General features: G+C 45.6%; 2 protein-coding genes across 9 annotated transcripts in view; both read left to right on the top strand.

Moving 5' to 3' along the window:
* ERCC6 (ERCC excision repair 6, chromatin remodeling factor) overlaps positions 1-1374 on the top strand; it is a 251290-nt gene extending 249916 nt beyond the window's left edge. For all 8 annotated transcript variants that reach the window (XM_078642710.1, XM_078642717.1, XM_078642713.1 and 5 more), the window contains one exon: positions 538-1374. In XM_078642710.1, coding sequence (XP_078498836.1) covers positions 538-972 — 435 coding nt within the window. In that variant the 3' untranslated portion in view covers positions 973-1374. The remainder of the gene's footprint in view (positions 1-537) is intronic.
* Positions 1375-3374: 2000 nt separating this feature from the next.
* Positions 3375-19589, top strand: part of LOC144752493 (uncharacterized) — a 100961-nt gene continuing 84746 nt past the window's right edge. The window contains exons 1-2 of the mRNA XM_078640405.1: positions 3375-3542; positions 18492-19422. Of these exons, the coding sequence (XP_078496531.1) occupies positions 3375-3542; positions 18492-19422 (1099 nt within the window). The remainder of the gene's footprint in view (positions 3543-18491; positions 19423-19589) is intronic.

Here is a 19589-nt window from a genome sequence, read left to right as displayed (position 1 = left end):
CATTTTGAGGAATCTGTAAGAGATTGTTTATGCTTGTTGGTAACGGGAATCTAGCCAATGGACTAACAAGCACTGGGGAACACTGTATGCCTGGACCTGTGGGTCTGAGAATGTTGTGGTCTGGAAATATTGTGCTGTCTTTGGGAGATTGCTTCATTGTTGGGTGGGAGGAATTGTTTGAATAGGTGTAAGGTTGTTCTGGGGTGGGGATTCATGTGCTTTTGGCTGGAACAGGGACTGACTAATTTGCATATAGCCAGGTTCTGAACTGGGATGGTGCAGTGAGCTAAAAAAACGGTGATCGATCAAGCCCTGATCTGTTGACTGGGTAGGAGTGTTCTGATTAACTCAGATACTCTGTCCATCACCACCCCCTTTTTGTAATTATTTTGGCTGGAACAAAGCACTCAGTAGCACTCTACAATTGACACTTCAAGGTTACATGAGTGAGCTTTGGGGGCTCTGGTTTGGGGAGTTGGGCTTTGAGCACATATTTGCTTTACACTTTCCTGACGAATTTATTCTCTTCTGTTGCAGGATGCTGGTGTGATAAAGAAGGAAGAGGGAAAGAAAAACATTTCCACAGTTCATTTTAGTGGAAACGTAGAAGAGAGCGACCCATCCCCTGCTGCCCTCTCCTCTTCTTCGTTGCTAGCAAGAATTAAGGCCCGAAACAACCTTGTGCAGCACAGAACAGAGAGTGATGGTGAAGGAGGGGCACTTCCGCAACCCTCCACAGAACAGCCAATTGCCACAGAGCACGATGAACTCCTGGCAGACATGCGCAACTACATTGCCTTCCAAGCACAGGTGGATGGACAGGCTAGCACTCAAGAACTCCTGCACGAGTTTGAGCCTAAGCTGTCCCCGGCCCAAGCTTGTGTCTTCCGAGAACTTCTCAGGAATCTATGTACGTTCACCCGGGGCCCTGGTGGCCGGGGTATCTGGAAACTGAAACCTTCATTTCGGTGAAGTATGGCTCCTTACATAATGTTCTACAAAGCATCTGGATTGTTCCCACCCAAATATCTGCTTCAATGAAACCTGGATATTAATTGTATCTACCTCAGAATTTGTAGCTGCATCTTGTGGCTTTCACTTCCATCTCTTCCTCTGTGATCATTTCACACAAAGCTCACTCCATGTTATTGGTCTGATGACACAGTTGGATGGATTCTGTAGTCCTGTTGCTCAGTCCTTGAAATACAGGATAGTACAAACAAAATGTGGGACCATGCACCTTTATTGCAGTTGGCCGGATGAGTTAGCATGTCAGTAGCACTTTTTAGTGGTGACATCTTCCCGAGCAGCAATACCATGAAAATATTGGGTGAGACAGTGGAGTGTTATGTACAATAAATGTTTACTATTTAATGATGCTTGGAGTAAACTGTTGTTTCAACTTTTGGCGTTAACCTTGCCATGGTGGTCATGCTATACCTAGAAAAGAATGTGTAGGAACCGCTGGGTTCAATTATATGTGAGGTAGGGTCCCATTTAGTAAAATCAAGAAGCAAACACAGCTATGCAAAATGTATGGTTACCACTCGGAAATTCTGTTCTGCTCCTGAGTGACATGAAAGTGCTGAGTAAGTGGACATACACTTTTGCTTCGAGCCTGCTACATTTGTTTTGATGAGTTCCATTGGACCAGGAATGCCAACATTTTGAAAATTTGGGAACAGACTTCTGATTGCCACTCATTGTGCATAGTGCAGTTGTCAAATTCAAAAGCGTTCCCTGCTAGATAAAACAGCAGTATTAGTAAGCAAAGAAGCAAAATGATCTTAAATAATCTCATGCGGTCTGAAGAAAGGTTTTTTGTGTTGATTATTGATTCATATCTTTACTATACACTTGTGACCGCCTCCAGAAACATTTTGTTTCTTGGGTCTTGTGAAGGTGTGAATACTGTTTGTTATTCGTTTCACAAATGTGTTGTAGTTTTTCTGGTGCACTAAGTTCGCCAATTTGCAGGCTTTGTGTCAATCACTCTATCGATTGTCGCGTCGTTAAGATGTACATTTTTCTTCGGCACAATCGCTCCACTCTAAGCAGGCAAGAGAACGCAAAAAATCAGAAGTCGAAATAAAACAAAGAAACCGTGTGGAGGGCGATAATTAAGCCTAACGCTGAGGAAATAGCGAAGCAATTTGGAGGATTCTGATTACGGACTTCAGAAGTCTTTGCCTCTGGAACACTAAGAAAGTAGATTTATTCTATAGAAGCGCTTATATCTGTTCTTTCGCATCAGTGCTGGTGCAGACAAATGGTAGATGACACAAAACTGTACTTCTAGGAACTGTATATGGACAAGAACTATGTGTTTTTTCTTTCTGATTTTTGTAGGCTCAACTGATAAGTGCCAATTTGTGAAAACCGGTTCTATTTGACAAATTATTTATAAGATTTCCATTACTTCTATATTCTCAAGCTTATTGGTATATTACTAATACTGATGTTAATCTCTGGACAATTATTACCATGTTTTCTTTAACAGGTAATTCTGTTCACATCACTAGCATGTCCATAATTCTTCACATGTCCTTGGCTATCTGAGGGTGATGCTCAAGCATGACCAATACTGTAAACGTGGACATTTTTCCATATTGATGTCTTTTGGTTTTACTTGTAACTCAGTGACCCAAGACAGCTATCGATGCTGGGCACCAATTTCTGATGTGCTGAAGGTTGTTCTGATGCGCTGCTGTATAACTATTTTAAACACTTTTTAACCTTCCTGTTCGTTTTATTCAGTCCCCTAATGCTGTATATGGGTCTCGTTGTTTACTTACAGTCAGAATTTTTCCCGTGCTCTAGTTTGAAACCTTTTTTTCTAGCCATATGGGCTGCAGACCGCACACTATTGCATTAGATCACCATCTGGTGGTGGGCCCGGGTGATTACACTTTGTTGTTGTCTTGGAAGAGTCTTTGTCTGTTGCATGACTCCTCCCTTAGATCTTAGTGTGCATGGGCATGGACTCCATCTTCAGATTGTTTTTTTCTGCCATCTTGCTCGGATGTGTTTATCGTTCGGTCCCGTTACGGATCTCTTTTCAAATTAATAGTCAATCATAATACCATCGGCATCGTCTTCAACAGTGATTGCGGTTACCTGCGTCGAAGAAAGGCTTCACTTCTCGGTTCCAGCGTTCGTCGGGGCCGTCGGGCCCAACTGCGCCATTGGGCCTTTGGCTCATGGAAAGAACACCCTTCAAGAAGTGCCCTCGGTGAGGACACAAATTCCCTCACACCGATCTTCATGAGGTTTGAAATCTGTGCTTATCTCCAGAGCACGAGAGTCGAGACTGTAAGGCCTGCGCTTCGTTCCGGTCCAAGAAAGCCATCAGGGACCGTCTAGCTCGAAGAGTAATGGCGCAGTCATCTTCATCAACACCAGACCTCATCATAGACGAGGCTCCGATCGAGGTAGACGCCGAAGAACAGCAGCAGGAAGACATCGCTTCCGAAGCAGAGCATTCAGCTTCTGGAACCGAGGATCAATCCGAAGATGACGATCTTCCAGCTGGTCAACAGGTCGTGAGTACAGGCGTCGACCCTGTTCACCCCACCATACCGGGACAGGCTTCGGTTCCACCTTCGGGGGCAGGTGCACACCGACCAAAACCTTCCAACGCCCCGCCTTCTGGCTCGGCAGCAAAGAATATAAAAAAGCCTCCAGTCGACTCGGGCTCGAGTCAGTCTGTCGTCCCGAAAAGCAGAAGGTCTTTAAGCCAAAAATAACGCCGGCACCGAAGCATCCATCGGTGCCAAAAGCGGTCAAGCCGAAAGCAAGCTCAGTACTGAAAGAGGTTCCCAAGGCTACCGAACCGAAGACCACCCTGGTTCCTAAAAAAGTGGACCCGAAGCCTGCTCCGGTACTGAAACATACTTCGGCTCCGGGGGGCGATGAGTCCAGACGTACTACGGGAACAAAAAAACAAGATAACAAGTCTTCGGAACCGAAGCCAAAATCTGCTCCAAAGACAATAGATACTGTAAAACCTAAGCATTTCGGCCCCAAACAAGATAAATCGGCGCCGAAAAAAGATTTTCCAGCAGAAGAGCTTTTCCAACCTGACCCAAAGCAAAATACTCTTCATATTAATCCAAAGACTGGACAGTGTCACTGCAGTGCCTGAAAAGTTCAAGATGGACTATCCTAAACCACCTTCAGTTCCTCTAAAAAAGCATGCTCAAACTTCCCCCATAAGGATTCCTTCACCAGAAGTAGAAATACCAATAGATATTTCACCTGTACATTCACCATCTAGTACACATAGTCTTTTACCACAAGATGATGGTGATGAGGACAGTTACTCACAGGAGGTAGAAAGTGAACATCACATAGACGACATTAATAACCCAGATGATATTCCTGGGCCATCAGGTGACCCATGGGATGATTATAATGCGTCAGATCTGCCACAAGATGACGCATACCGTTCTAGACCATCTCCCCCAGATGACACTATTAGGTTTACTCAGCTCATTCATAGAGCAGCCACTTTCCATGGAGTAGGCTTGCACACAGATCCAATGGAAGAGGACTTCCTCATGGACACACTACTGTTGTCACATAAGACCACAACCACACTACCAATACTTAGTGGAGTGGTAAGACATGCACCCGGAATATTTAAAGACCCCGACAGAGCCAGGGTAATTAACCCCAGACTGGAAAAAAAGTATAAAGCGGCTTCAACTGATCCAGCATATATTAAAGGACAATTGCCATTGGACTCATTAGTAGTGTCAAATGCGAGAAAAAGAGCTAACTCGCAGACAACAGGGGATGCTCCACCCCCTGACAAAGAATCCAAGCTTTTAGATGCTTCAGGGAAATGCACCATCTCACAAGCAGCCAATGTCTGGAGGATTGCTAACACTCAGGCTTTGTTAGCAAGATATGATAGAGCTCATTATGATGAATTAGAATCACTTATGCAACACTTGCCAGAGAAATATAAGACCAGGGCTTCTGACCTAATACAGGAAGGCAAGGTCATTACAAATACCTCCATACGATGTGCACTAGACACTGCAGACACAGCCTCTAGAGCAAAAAAATACAGGGGTGCTGTTGTGTAGACATGCATGGCTACGCATCTCTGGGTTCGAACCAGAAGTACAAGCCTGTATCTTAAACCAACCATTTGACCAGCAACACCTTTTCGGTCCAATAGTCGATAGTGCACTAGAGAAGATGAAAAAAGATAGATACGGTAAAATCCATGGGAGCTTTACAAACGCAAGCCCATAGACATACGCAAGCCCATAGACCTTCCTTTCGTCGCTCCTCATATAGGGGTGCCTCTAGGGGTTTCCAAACTGACAATACCTCCTCTTTTTACAAAGCGCCCAACCAAACCTCACCCAGTAAAGGATATTACAGAGGAAGATATAGAGAAAACAACAATAAGGGCAGGGGTAGAGGCAACAACAATCGCCACGCCTCTACTCCCGAACAGTGACTTCCCTTCTATTCTCCCAGACCATTCCACTCCTGTCGGGGGGAGGTTACAACAGTTCATACCTGTCTGGAACTCCATCACCACAGACAGGTGGGTAAGACAAATAATTCAACCAGGTTATTGCCTGGAGCTCAGTTCCACTCCTCCAACCAACAATACCACTAGACAACGTCCCATGTCACAGGAACACCTCATACTACTAAGACAAGAGGTGGCATCTCTACTGCAAAAGAATGCAATAGAACCAGTCCCAAAACAACATCAAAACACAGGAGTGTATTCTCTATACTTTCTCATACCCAAAAAGGATGGGTCCCTCAGACCTATTGTAGATCTAAGGCCCCTAAATCTGTACATACAATCAGACCACTTTCATATGGTCACACTACAACAGGTTCTACCGTTGCTAAAGCAAGGCGACTTCCTTGCCACATTAGATCTCAAGGACGACTATTTCCACATTCCCATACATCAATCGCACAGAAAGTACCTATGGTTCATACTAGAAGGTCAACACTACCAATTTAAGGTACTCCCTTTCGGAGTAACTACAGCACCTCGAGTGTTCACAAAGTGTCTAGCAGTAGCAGCAGCACACTTAAGAAGAGACAACATTCATGTCTTCCCATATCTGGACGACTGGTTAATAAAATCCAAGTCATACAACCAATGTGTACAGCACACGCATCAAACGATCTGCCTGTTACACAAATTGGGATTCACAGTAAATCAAAAGAAGTCACATCTCCAACCGTCCCTGTCTCAGCAGTATCCATGTGCCACAATAGATACCTCCAAGGCAATAGCATACCCCAACCCAACAAGAATACAAAGTATGCAGGATCTCATCAAAAGATTCCAGCCACAACACTCACAACCAGCTTGAGTGTTCATGCAATTAATAGGAATGATTATTTACAACAAGGGGTGGTGATGGACAGAGTCTCTGAATTAAGCAGAGTACTCTCACCCTGTCAAGAGATCAGGGCTAGATCCAACACCGTTTTTTAGCTCATTGCACCATCCCAGTTTCAGAACCTGGCTGTATGCAAATTAGTCTGTCCCTGGCCCAGTGCATCATGGGAACAGGGCAGACCAGACTACAAAAGCCAATTCTTACACTGGGAAGGAAACAAGCTTCCGGGGACCGGTTTCTGGCATTTCAGCCGTCTTCGGCCCGGCTTGCTTGAATCCTGATGGTGCAATGAGCAAGGGACTCACATCTGAGTATACCCTTCCACGCTTAGGGTGGACAAAATTATTTACAACAAGGGGTGGTGATGGACAGAGTCTCTGAATTAAGCAGAGTACTCTCACCCTGTCAAGAGATCAGGGCTAGATCCAACACCGTTTTTTAGCTCATTGCACCATCCCAGTTTCAGAACCTGGCTGTATGCAAATTAGTCTGTCCCTGGCCCAGTGCATCATGGGAACAGGGCAGACCAGACTACAAAAGCCAATTCTTACACTGGGAAGGAAACAAGCTTCCGGGGACCGGTTTCTGGCATTTCAGCCGTCTTCGGCCCGGCTTGCTTGAATCCTGATGGTGCAATCAGCAAGGGACTCACATCTGAGTATACCCTTCTACGCTTAGGGTGGACAAAATTATTTACAACAAGTCCACCCTAAGCGTGGAAGGGTATGCTCAGACATGAGTCCCTTGCTCACTGCACCATCAGGATTCAAGCAAGCCGGGCCGAAGAGGCTGAAATGCCAGAAACCGGTCCCCGGTAGCTTGTTTCCTTTCCAGTGTAAGAATTGGCTTTGTAGTTTGGTTTGCCCTGTTCCCATCATGCACTGGAACAGGAACAGACTAATTTGCATACAGCCAGGTTCTGAAACTGGGATGATGCAGTGAGCTAAAAAACGGTGTTGGATCTAGCCCTGATCTCTTGACTGGGTGAGAGTTTTCTGCTTAATTCAGAGACTCTGTCCATCACCACCCCTTGTTGTTGATTATTTTGTCCACCCTAAGCGTGGAAGGGTATGCTCAGACATGAGTCCCTTGCTCACTGCACCATCAGGATTCAAGCAAGCCGGGCCGAAGAGGCTGAAATGCCAGAAACCGGTCCCCGGTAGCTTGTTTCCTTTCCAGTGTAAGAATTGGCTTTGTAGTTTGGTTTGCCCTGTTCCCATCATGCACTGGGACAGGAACAGACTAATTTGCATACAGCCAGGTTCTGAAACTGGGATGATGCAGTGAGCTAAAAAACGGTGTTGGATCTAGCCCTGATCTCTTGACTGGGTGAGAGTTTTCTGCTTAATTCAGAGACTCTGTCCATCACCACCCCTTGTTGTTAATTATTTTGTCCACCCTAAGCGTGGAAGGGTATGCTCAGACATGAGTCCCTTGCTCACTGCACCATCAGGATTCAAGCAAGCCGGGCCGAAGAGGCTGAAATGCCAGAAACCGGTCCCCGGTAGCTTGTTTCCTTTCCAGTGTAAGAATTGGCTTTGTAGTTTGGTTTGCCCTGTTCCCATCATGCACTGGGACAGGAACAGACTAATTTGCATACAGCCAGGTTCTGAAACTGGGATGATGCAGTGAGCTAAAAAACGGTGTTGGATCTAGCCCTGATCTCTTGACTGGGTGAGAGTTTTCTGCTTAATTCAGAGACTCTGTCCATCACCACCCCTTGTTGTTAATTATTTTGTCCACCCTAAGCGTGGAAGGGTATGCTCAGACATGAGTCCCTTGCTCACTGCACCATCAGGATTCAAGCAAGCCGGGCCGAAGAGGCTGAAATGCCAGAAACCGGTCCCCGGTAGCTTGTTTCCTTTCCAGTGTAAGAATTGGCTTTGTAGTTTGGTTTGCCCTGTTCCCATCATGCACTGGGACAGGAACAGACTAATTTGCATACAGCCAGGTTCTGAAACTGGGATGATGCAGTGAGCTAAAAAAACGGTGTTGGATCTAGCCCTGATCTCTTGACTGGGTGAGAGTTTTCTGCTTAATTCAGAGACTCTGTCCATCACCACCCCTTGTTGTTAATTATTTTGTCCACCCTAAGCGTGGAAGGGTATGCTCAGACATGAGTCCCTTGCTCACTGCACCATCAGGATTCAAGCAAGCCGGGCCGAAGAGGCTGAAATGCCAGAAACCGGTCCCCGGTAGCTTGTTTCCTTTCCAGTGTAAGAATTGGCTTTGTAGTTTGGTTTGCCCTGTTCCCATCATGCACTGGAACAGGAACAGACTAATTTGCATACAGCCAGGTTCTGAAACTGGGATGATGCAGTGAGCTAAAAAACGGTGTTGGATCTAGCCCTGATCTCTTGACTGGGTGAGAGTTTTCTGCTTAATTCAGAGACTCTGTCCATCACCACCCCTTGTTGTTGATTATTTTGTCCACCCTAAGCGTGGAAGGGTATGCTCAGACATGAGTCCCTTGCTCACTGCACCATCAGGATTCAAGCAAGCCGGGCCGAAGAGGCTGAAATGCCAGAAACCGGTCCCCGGTAGCTTGTTTCCTTTCCAGTGTAAGAATTGGCTTTGTAGTTTGGTTTGCCCTGTTCCCATCATGCACTGGGACAGGAACAGACTAATTTGCATACAGCCAGGTTCTGAAACTGGGATGATGCAGTGAGCTAAAAAACGGTGTTGGATCTAGCCCTGATCTCTTGACTGGGTGAGAGTTTTCTGCTTAATTCAGAGACTCTGTCCATCACCACCCCTTGTTGTTAATTATTTTGTCCACCCTAAGCGTGGAAGGGTATGCTCAGACATGAGTCCCTTCCTCACTGCACCATCAGGATTCAAGCAAGCCGGGCCGAAGAGGCTGAAATGCCAGAAACCGGTCCCCGGTAGCTTGTTTCCTTTCCAGTGTAAGAATTGGCTTTGTAGTTTGGTTTGCCCTGTTCCCATCATGCACTGGGACAGGAACAGACTAATTTGCATACAGCCAGGTTCTGAAACTGGGATGATGCAGTGAGCTAAAAAACGGTGTTGGATCTAGCCCTGATCTCTTGACTGGGTGAGAGTTTTCTGCTTAATTCAGAGACTCTGTCCATCACCACCCCTTGTTGTTAATTATTTTGTCCACCCTAAGCGTGGAAGGGTATGCTCAGACATGAGTCCCTTGCTCACTGCACCATCAGGATTCAAGCAAGCCGGGCCGAAGAGGCTGAAATGCCAGAAACCGGTCCCCGGTAGCTTGTTTCCTTTCCAGTGTAAGAATTGGCTTTGTAGTTTGGTTTGCCCTGTTCCCATCATGCACTGGGACAGGAACAGACTAATTTGCATACAGCCAGGTTCTGAAACTGGGATGATGCAGTGAGCTAAAAAACGGTGTTGGATCTAGCCCTGATCTCTTGACTGGGTGAGAGTTTTCTGCTTAATTCAGAGACTCTGTCCATCACCACCCCTTGTTGTTAATTATTAATAGGAATGATGGCATCTTGCATTTTTATAGTACCACACGCAAGACTACAAATGCGCCCCATACAAGAGTGCTTAGCAAGTCAGTGGATTCAGGCTCAGCAACAAATAACAGATCTGGTGGTGGTACACGACCGGACATATCGCTCTCTGTAATGGTGGAACACCTAAAACCTTTACAAGGGCCGGCCGTTTATAGAACCTGTTCCACAAGTGATACTAACCACAGACGCCTCTCTCACAGGATTGGGTGCGCATTTACAAAGACAAACAGTACAGGGTACATGGACACTTCAACACAAACTACTCCACATAAATCATCTAGAGTTATTAGCGATTTTTCTAGCTTCTAAAATCGTTTCAACATTACGTATCAAACAAAGCTGTACTAGTCCGTACGGACAATTTGACAGCCATGTACTACATTCAAAAACAAGGAGGAACACACTCCCTACAGCTCTCCCGGGTGGCGCAGAGCATATGGAGGTTGACCATTCCTCAGAACATTTTTCTGTTAGCAGAACATCTACCAGGAGTTCACAATCAAGTTGAAGATGTGTTAAGTCGTCAAAGACAACAGATACACAAATGGGAACTTCATCATCCAGTTCTTCTGCTATTTTTTGACAAGTGGGGTCAACCCAAGATAGATCTGTTTGCTACACACCGCAACTTCAAATGCCCAAGCTTCGCCGCCAGATACCCACACCCATTATCCAAAGGCAATGCGGTATGGATGAACTGGTCAAACAAATTTGCGTAGGCTTTTCCACCTCTCCCACTGATTTCATTAGTGGTACTCAAGCTACAGCAACATTCTCTCACATTGATTCTCATAGCACCAACGTGGGCAAGACAACCGTGGTACACCACGCTACTAGAGCTCTCAGTAGTACCACATCACAAACTGAAACTCTCCCCACATCTACTGACACAGAACCATGGAGAGATCATGCATCCGGACCCAATGCAGCTCAATCTAGCGATTTGGCTCCTGAGGTCTTAGAATTTGGATACCTAAATTTACCGCCTGATTGCATGAATGTCATAAAAGAAGCAAGACGCACTACCACTAGAGCATGTTACGCAGCAAAGTGGAAAAAGTTTATTTTGTATTGTACAAATAACATCAACCCCCTAGATGTTTCCATACAAAACATCATATGCTACCTGTTACATCTGCAAAGATCTAATTTAGCGTACTCCTCAATCAGATTACATCTTGCGGCTATAGCAGCATTTCTTCAAAACAGACAACATTTGTCATTGTTTAGAGTACCTGCTATCAAAGCGTTTATGGAAGGACTCAAAATAATAATTCCTCCCAGAATACCACCCTCTCCAGTATGGAATTTAAATATTGTTCTCACCAGACATATGGGTCCTCCATTTGAACCATTACATAAGTGTGAATTACAGTTCGTTACATGGAAAGTTGCTGTTTTGTAGCTGTTACCTCACTTAGAAGAGTAAGTGAGATCCAGGCATTAACAATTCAAGAACCATTCATACAACTTCATCACAATAAAGTGGTTCTTAAAACAAATCCAAAGTTTCTGCCAAAGGTCATTTCACCATTCCACCTCAACCAATCTATTGAGTTGCCGGTATTTTTTCCCCAACCGCAAACAGTTGCGGAAAGAGCTCTACATACATTAGATGTAAAAAAGAGCGCTTCTCTACTATATTGATAGGACTAATTTGCATACAGCCAGGTTCTGAAACTGGGATGATGCAGTGAGCTAAAAAACGGTGTTGGATCTAGCCCTGATCTCTTGACTGGGTGAGAGTTTTCTGCTTAATTCAGAGACTCTGTCCATCACCACCCCTTGTTGTTAATTATTTTGTCCACCCTAAGCGTGGAAGGGTATGCTCAGACATGAGTCCCTTGCTCACTGCACCATCAGGATTCAAGCAAGCCGGGCCGAAGAGGCTGAAATGCCAGAAACCGGTCCCCGGTAGCTTGTTTCCTTTCCAGTGTAAGAATTGGCTTTGTAGTTTGGTTTGCCCTGTTCCCATCATGCACTGGGACAGGAACAGACTAATTTGCATACAGCCAGGTTCTGAAACTGGGATGATGCAGTGAGCTAAAAAACGGTGTTGGATCTAGCCCTGATCTCTTGACTGGGTGAGAGTTTTCTGCTTAATTCAGAGACTCTGTCCATCACCACCCCTTGTTGTTAATTATTTTGTCCACCCTAAGCGTGGAAGGGTATGCTCAGACATGAGTCCCTTGCTCACTGCACCATCAGGATTCAAGCAAGCCGGGCCGAAGAGGCTGAAATGCCAGAAACCGGTCCCCGGTAGCTTGTTTCCTTTCCAGTGTAAGAATTGGCTTTGTAGTTTGGTTTGCCCTGTTCCCATCATGCACTGGGACAGGAACAGACTAATTTGCATACAGCCAGGTTCTGAAACTGGGATGATGCAGTGAGCTAAAAAACGGTGTTGGATCTAGCCCTGATCTCTTGACTGGGTGAGAGTTTTCTGCTTAATTCAGAGACTCTGTCCATCACCACCCCTTGTTGTTAATTATTAATAGGAATGATGGCATCTTGCATTTTTATAGTACCACACGCAAGACTACAAATGCGCCCCATACAAGAGTGCTTAGCAAGTCAGTGGATTCAGGCTCAGCAACAAATAACAGATCTGGTGGTGGTACACGACCGGACATATCGCTCTCTGTAATGGTGGAACACCTAAAACCTTTACAAGGGCCGGCCGTTTATAGAACCTGTTCCACAAGTGATACTAACCACAGACGCCTCTCTCACAGGATTGGGTGCGCATTTACAAAGACAAACAGTACAGGGTACATGGACACTTCAACACAAACTACTCCACATAAATCATCTAGAGTTATTAGCGATTTTTCTAGCTTCTAAAATCGTTTCAACATTACGTATCAAACAAAGCTGTACTAGTCCGTACGGACAATTTGACAGCCATGTACTACATTCAAAAACAAGGAGGAACACACTCCCTACAGCTCTCCCGGGTGGCGCAGAGCATATGGAGGTTGACCATTCCTCAGAACATTTTTCTGTTAGCAGAACATCTACCAGGAGTTCACAATCAAGTTGAAGATGTGTTAAGTCGTCAAAGACAACAGATACACAAATGGGAACTTCATCATCCAGTTCTTCTGCTATTTTTTGACAAGTGGGGTCAACCCAAGATAGATCTGTTTGCTACACACCGCAACTTCAAATGCCCAAGCTTCGCCGCCAGATACCCACACCCATTATCCAAAGGCAATGCGGTATGGATGAACTGGTCAAACAAATTTGCGTAGGCTTTTCCACCTCTCCCACTGATTTCATTAGTGGTACTCAAGCTACAGCAACATTCTCTCACATTGATTCTCATAGCACCAACGTGGGCAAGACAACCGTGGTACACCACGCTACTAGAGCTCTCAGTAGTACCACATCACAAACTGAAACTCTCCCCACATCTACTGACACAGAACCATGGAGAGATCATGCATCCGGACCCAATGCAGCTCAATCTAGCGATTTGGCTCCTGAGGTCTTAGAATTTGGATACCTAAATTTACCGCCTGATTGCATGAATGTCATAAAAGAAGCAAGACGCACTACCACTAGAGCATGTTACGCAGCAAAGTGGAAAAAGTTTATTTTGTATTGTACAAATAACATCAACCCCCTAGATGTTTCCATACAAAACATCATATGCTACCTGTTACATCTGCAAAGATCTAATTTAGCGTACTCCTCAATCAGATTACATCTTGCGGCTATAGCAGCATTTCTTCAAAACAGACAACATTTGTCATTGTTTAGAGTACCTGCTATCAAAGCGTTTATGGAAGGACTCAAAATAATAATTCCTCCCAGAATACCACCCTCTCCAGTATGGAATTTAAATATTGTTCTCACCAGACATATGGGTCCTCCATTTGAACCATTACATAAGTGTGAATTACAGTTCGTTACATGGAAAGTTGCTGTTTTGTAGCTGTTACCTCACTTAGAAGAGTAAGTGAGATCCAGGCATTAACAATTCAAGAACCATTCATACAACTTCATCACAATAAAGTGGTTCTTAAAACAAATCCAAAGTTTCTGCCAAAGGTCATTTCACCATTCCACCTCAACCAATCTATTGAGTTGCCGGTATTTTTTCCCCAACCGCAAACAGTTGCGGAAAGAGCTCTACATACATTAGATGTAAAAAAGAGCGCTTCTCTACTATATTGATAGGACAAAACCATTTCATAAAACTAAACAACTGTTTGTGTCCTTTTCTTCTCCACATAAAGGCAATCCTATTTCAAAATCAGGCATTGCAAGATGGATTGTTAAGTGCATCCAAATTTGTTACCAAAAAGCAAAACGCACTCTATCCATTCCCCCTAGGGCTCATTCTACCCATACGTTAGGGGCATCTATGGCATTCCTAGGAAACATATGTGTACAAAAACTTCCTAGGCAATCAAAGCAGCAGACCACAGATAATTGGACCAAATAGAACAGGGAATAGGCAAACACTCACGAATAAACATTAATAAATTTTATTTACCCTGCCCTAGGAGTCTCTAGCTATCACTACCCAGGGGGTCCTTGTTTGTTCACACTTTCCTAGGAAACATACCATTACATGACATCTGTAAAGCAGCTACATTTTCTACTCCGCACACATTCACAAAACACTATTGTGTAGATGTGCAGGTAAAACAACAAGCAAGTGTGGGCCAGGCTGTACTCAAAACATTATTTCAAACTACTGCAACAGATGCGGGTGGTCGCCGCTAAGGGAGAAACTGCTGTGCAATCTATGCAATAGTGTGTGGTCTGCAGCCCATATGCCTCGAACGGAAAATGCTACTTACCAGTATGCATCTGTTCTTGGCATGTAGGGCTGCAGAACCACACACGCCCACCCACCTCCCCGGCTACCTGTATCTGTTCCAGTATTATCTTATTTAGATACACAACACATGGACATCTTTATCCGTACTCATACAACTCCATAATTTGCCCAATGGCGAAAACAATCTGAAGATGGAGTCCATGCCCATGCGCACTACGATCTAAGGGAGGAGTCATCCAACAGACAAAGACTCTTCCAAGACAACAACAAAGTGTAATCATCCGGGCCCAGCACCAGATGGTGATCTAATGCAATAGTGTGTGGTTCTGCAGCCCTACATGACAGGAACAGATGCATACTGGTAAGTAGCATTTTCCTTCTATTTAATGATTCAGTTTTTCATGTATATTTGGATGATTCTCTGACTCATCTATTTTTGTGAGAAAATGATTTCCATTCCTTTGTGGAACTGTAGGCTTTGCCGTGTAAGCAAGCTAAAATAGGCAGACATAATTGTCAAGCACGAGTCGAGAGTACATGCGGGTAGACGGCGTCTACCCACTTTTTTCGCAGGGTGGATACCGTGTACCCTGCTAAAAGGTTGGGCCCCACAGAAATATGCTAAACATGTCCCGGTGTAATTTTCAGACCTCGGGACAAATTCAGGAGCGCCAGTACATTGTGTGCTTTTGTTAATAGCTGCAACGTTCAGACGCAGAGGAGGCTTATCAGATTCCATTGCGCCCATAACAAAGGCCGAAGTTAAGGAGCCATCATGCCTCCTTTGGTAGGAGTATTCTGGCTGGGAGCTATCAGGAGCCTTACACCTAACTGCAATGGAGGGGAAACAAAGGCGCACAGCTTATCACTTCACAGGTGTTTAGGAGAGGCACACTTTTGACTTTGTTCAGTCCCTGTATACAAGACACATGCATGCACTGTAAGAATGTCAATGTGTTGGACTGTCCCAGTATTTACACAAATTATTTAAATGCCACTATTTTGTTTTATTTATTTTATAGCGCTACTCATCCAAATGCAGGGTGTCAGAGCACTTTCATCGCACGTACTCATGATTATATATTGGCAATAAATCGTGTGTGTGTGTGTAAATCAGTGTACAGGATGTGTTACATAAGACTGTGAAGGTTACAATTTGTAGTAGCCACATGTCCTTCATAAATCACTGTGCTATATTAGAAGGATTACAATTTATGAACTTCAAGTAATAAAAGGATCTCTGTTAAAAGTAGTAACCCACTTACCATATACATAAAATAAAAATGTGACGTCTACGTGTTACATAATGTTCTTTGCAGGAGACAAATTAACACTCTGCTTCCTTGATTTAAAACTAGGACTAGACCAAACACAGATCTCTGTAGCAAATATGTTAACCTCCAAAGTTATCTAGTACCACTCTCACCACTCCTTAGGCGGAAGCCGGGAGCTGCTATTTGCACATGTTCGTAATTTTTAATCTTGTAATTTTAAAGCCCACTTTGTTACCTCTTTGAATCTGCGCCGCATCTCGCCGCCTTCTGCCCCCACTCAGCCGAGTAGGCGCTGAGTTCACTTTGACCCACGGAGGCTGCCTGCAAGTTGAGCGGCCATCTTAGGGAGGCACGCTGGTTGGCGGACTAGGCTTTTTGGTGCGCGCTGTGATGCTATAAATCAAGCGTCTGGCAGCGCTCGCGTCAGATCTAGTACCACTCTCACCACTCCTGAGGCGGAAGCCGGGAGCTGCTATTTGCACATGTTCGTAATTTTTATTCTTGTAATTTTAAAGCCCACTTAGTTACCTCTTTGAATCTGCGCCGCATCTCGCCGCCTTCTGCCCCCACTCAGCCGAGTAGGCGCTGAGTTCACTTTGACCCACGGAGGCTGCCTGCAAGTTCAGCGGCCATCTTAGGGAGGCACGCTGGTTGGCGGAGTAGGCTTTCTGGCGCGCGCTGTGACGCTATAAATCTAGACGATCATGTCTCCGCGCAGCGGACGTGAACAGCGGACGCGAACAGCGGACGTGCCTCTCTTGCGCCGAAGGAGCGCCAAAGGAAAGCCCGTCTGCGAACAGATCCGGCAAAATTACTTATAGTGAGGAGCAGCTTTGGAGTCTGAGAAGTGACGTAACATCTTTATGTCCTCACTCTATATCTCCTGATGATATACTGACTCCTTGCACTCACCGTAAAGTTGCTACTGGGACTGTAGAAACGCCCCCTCACACTGAAGGAAGAGTTAAACCATATTCTTTAGCCCTTCTCAACTGCCGTTCTCTTCCTAAACATGCAAATGAAATTTGCATGTTGTTGGAAGATCGGGACCCTGATATTTTATTTTTAACTGAAACCTGGCTGAATGAGGCTTCGGACTCTGATGTAGTCCGAGCCCTGCCACCTAACTATTCAATAAGCAGACAGGATCGTCTGACGGGGTGGGGAGGAGGGGTTGCAATCATTCATTGATGTATATTTGGATGTCGGACTTCTAGCAGTCCCTTATTAGACTGCGAGAGTTTGTCATTACCCATCTCTTTCTCCCCCACATGCTCTTTCTCGGGGATCTTGGTATATCGCCCACCAGGAGCACATAATAATTTCTGCAACAACCTCCATGATAAGATCACAGATACTATTACTGCTGCCCCTAATTTTTCCATCTTGGACGATTTTAACATCCACCTCGACGAGCCAGAGATTTCCCCGTCGCGGGACCTTATGGAAGGGCTTGGTACACTACAGCTCACTCAAATCGTAGCTGGTCCTACTCACACTGCTGGCCATTTCATCGACCACTATTTTACCAACCTCGACAATATTCGTTGGGAACAGTCGCTCTTTGTTCCTTGGTCAGATCATGCTCTGTTATCATTTCTGTGGTCACCCCCTGACCAAAATCACCCAGTCAGATTAACGGCGAAGCTGAGCCGGATCTGGTCTAGACTTTAGCTGGATAACTGGGTTGCCCACCTGTCAATATCCCCGCCTCCCCCCTGTGATTGCCATGTCACGGCCAACTCAGTTTTTAATAGTTGGTTAGATGCCTCACTTGATCTTACTCTTCCCAAGTCAGATGTCTGCCACCGCATTGGATCCAATAACAAACCCTGGTATTCTTGCGAAATAAAACAACTTAAGCAGAGTTGCAAGCTGTCTGGAGCTGGAGATTGGCAGTACGAACATATAAAAACCAAATAAAAGTTGCACAAGCCTCTTATTACCAGGGTAAAATTGAGGCCGCTGTCAACTCCCCTAGGGAAATTTTTTAAATTTTAAAATCTTTGGTGACACCCCCACCCCCCCCCCCAGCCCTCTTTACACATCGTCGGATCCCCAGAAACGCTGCGATGAGCTTGCGAATTTCTTTGCCTCTAAGGTGGCAACTATTTACGCCTCGTTCCATCGTAGAGAAATCAACTTTCCGGCAGAACCCCCCGCACTACCTGTTATGCTGGAGTCTTTTCCTTTGCTTGACCTAGCCACAGTCGAAGGACTTTTGGGGAACCTCAAATCCGGCTCCCCCTCTGATGTTGCGCCCTCATCTGTTCTTAAGTTGGCCTCTGCAACTGTCGCACCAGTCATTAGGGATGTTGTCAATTCTTCATTGTCAGCGGGCATAGTTCCCCCTCTATGGAAGCAGGCTTAAGTCAAGGCACTGCTAAAAAAGGCCAGTTTAGACCCTGACGACTTGTCAAATTATCGGCCCATATCTTTGCTGCCTGGGCTAGGTAAGATTGCGGAGAAACATGTAAACTCTGTATTATCCTCGTTTATTGAGTCTAACGAAGTCTTGTATCCCACCCAGATGGGTTTTAGAAGTAGGCAGGGAACCGAGACGGCCTTGGTGGCCGTTGTCGAGGAAGCGAGAAAGATTGTTAACTCGGGAGGCTGCGCTGCAGTGGTCCTGCTGGACCTCAGTGCAGCCTTCGATACGGTCAACCATCTGCCAATGATTCAGCGCCTAAGGGAGGTAGGAGTCGCAGGGACTGCCCTTAAATGGCTCAGTTCCTTTCTTGCTGACATAACCTTCGCCGTGTTTGAGGATGTAGCAACCTCTAGACAGATCCCCCTGCAATATGGCGTACCCCAGGGTTCGTCACTAAGTCCCACCATGTTTAATATCTACATGAGGCCTTTGGCTGACTTGGTCCTCCCCTGGGGAGTTCAATTGGTCACCTACGCCGATGATACGCAGTTGGTTGTCTCCCTCTCACGCGCCGACGCAGATGAGACAGTGATAAATAATCTTTCCCCCTGTCTCTCTGAGGTTCTGGCATGGATGGACTTCTCCTTCCTGAAGCTTAATGGGGCAAAGACCGAAATCATGATGCTAGGTTACAATGCCCCCATTAATCTGGATCCTTGGGGGCCAGAGTCTCTGGGCCCTCCTCCTCCTCCTAAGATCCGAATTAAGAGCTTGGGTGTATGGTTGGACCCTAGTTTGGGTTTTCAAGTGCAGGCACGCAAGGTTGCGGCAACATGTTATGGCGTGCTCAGATCTCTATGGAAAGTTCTGGCCTTACTTCCCCCCAAGGCTAGACGCCTTCTGGTCCAGACACTCATACTGTCCTGTTTGGACTACGCGAATGCGGTCTATTTGGGTGCACCATTGCAGTCTGTCCAGAACTGTGCGGCCCGCCTCCTCATAGATGTCCCTAAATATAGTTCTGCTAAGGCGGCACTGCAAGCTCTGCACTGGTTGCCGGTGCAGGAGAGGATCCGCTTCAAGGCCATGTGTATGGTTCACAAGTCAACCACCGACAATGGCCGGACCTTCTACGCCCCATGTTTCTTCACCACCAGATCTCTCGACCTCTTAGATCGAACCACACAAACCTTCTTATAGTCCCTAGGGTCAAGCGGACGTGTATGGGTGGCCGTCACTTCTCATTTCACACAGCCA

This window comes from Lissotriton helveticus, chromosome 5_1, assembly GCF_964261635.1.
Source record: "Lissotriton helveticus chromosome 5_1, aLisHel1.1, whole genome shotgun sequence".
Taxonomy (NCBI): Eukaryota; Metazoa; Chordata; class Amphibia; order Caudata; family Salamandridae; genus Lissotriton; species Lissotriton helveticus.
Note: the sequence above shows the minus strand (reverse complement) of the source record. Positions and strands in the feature narration are given on the sequence as shown.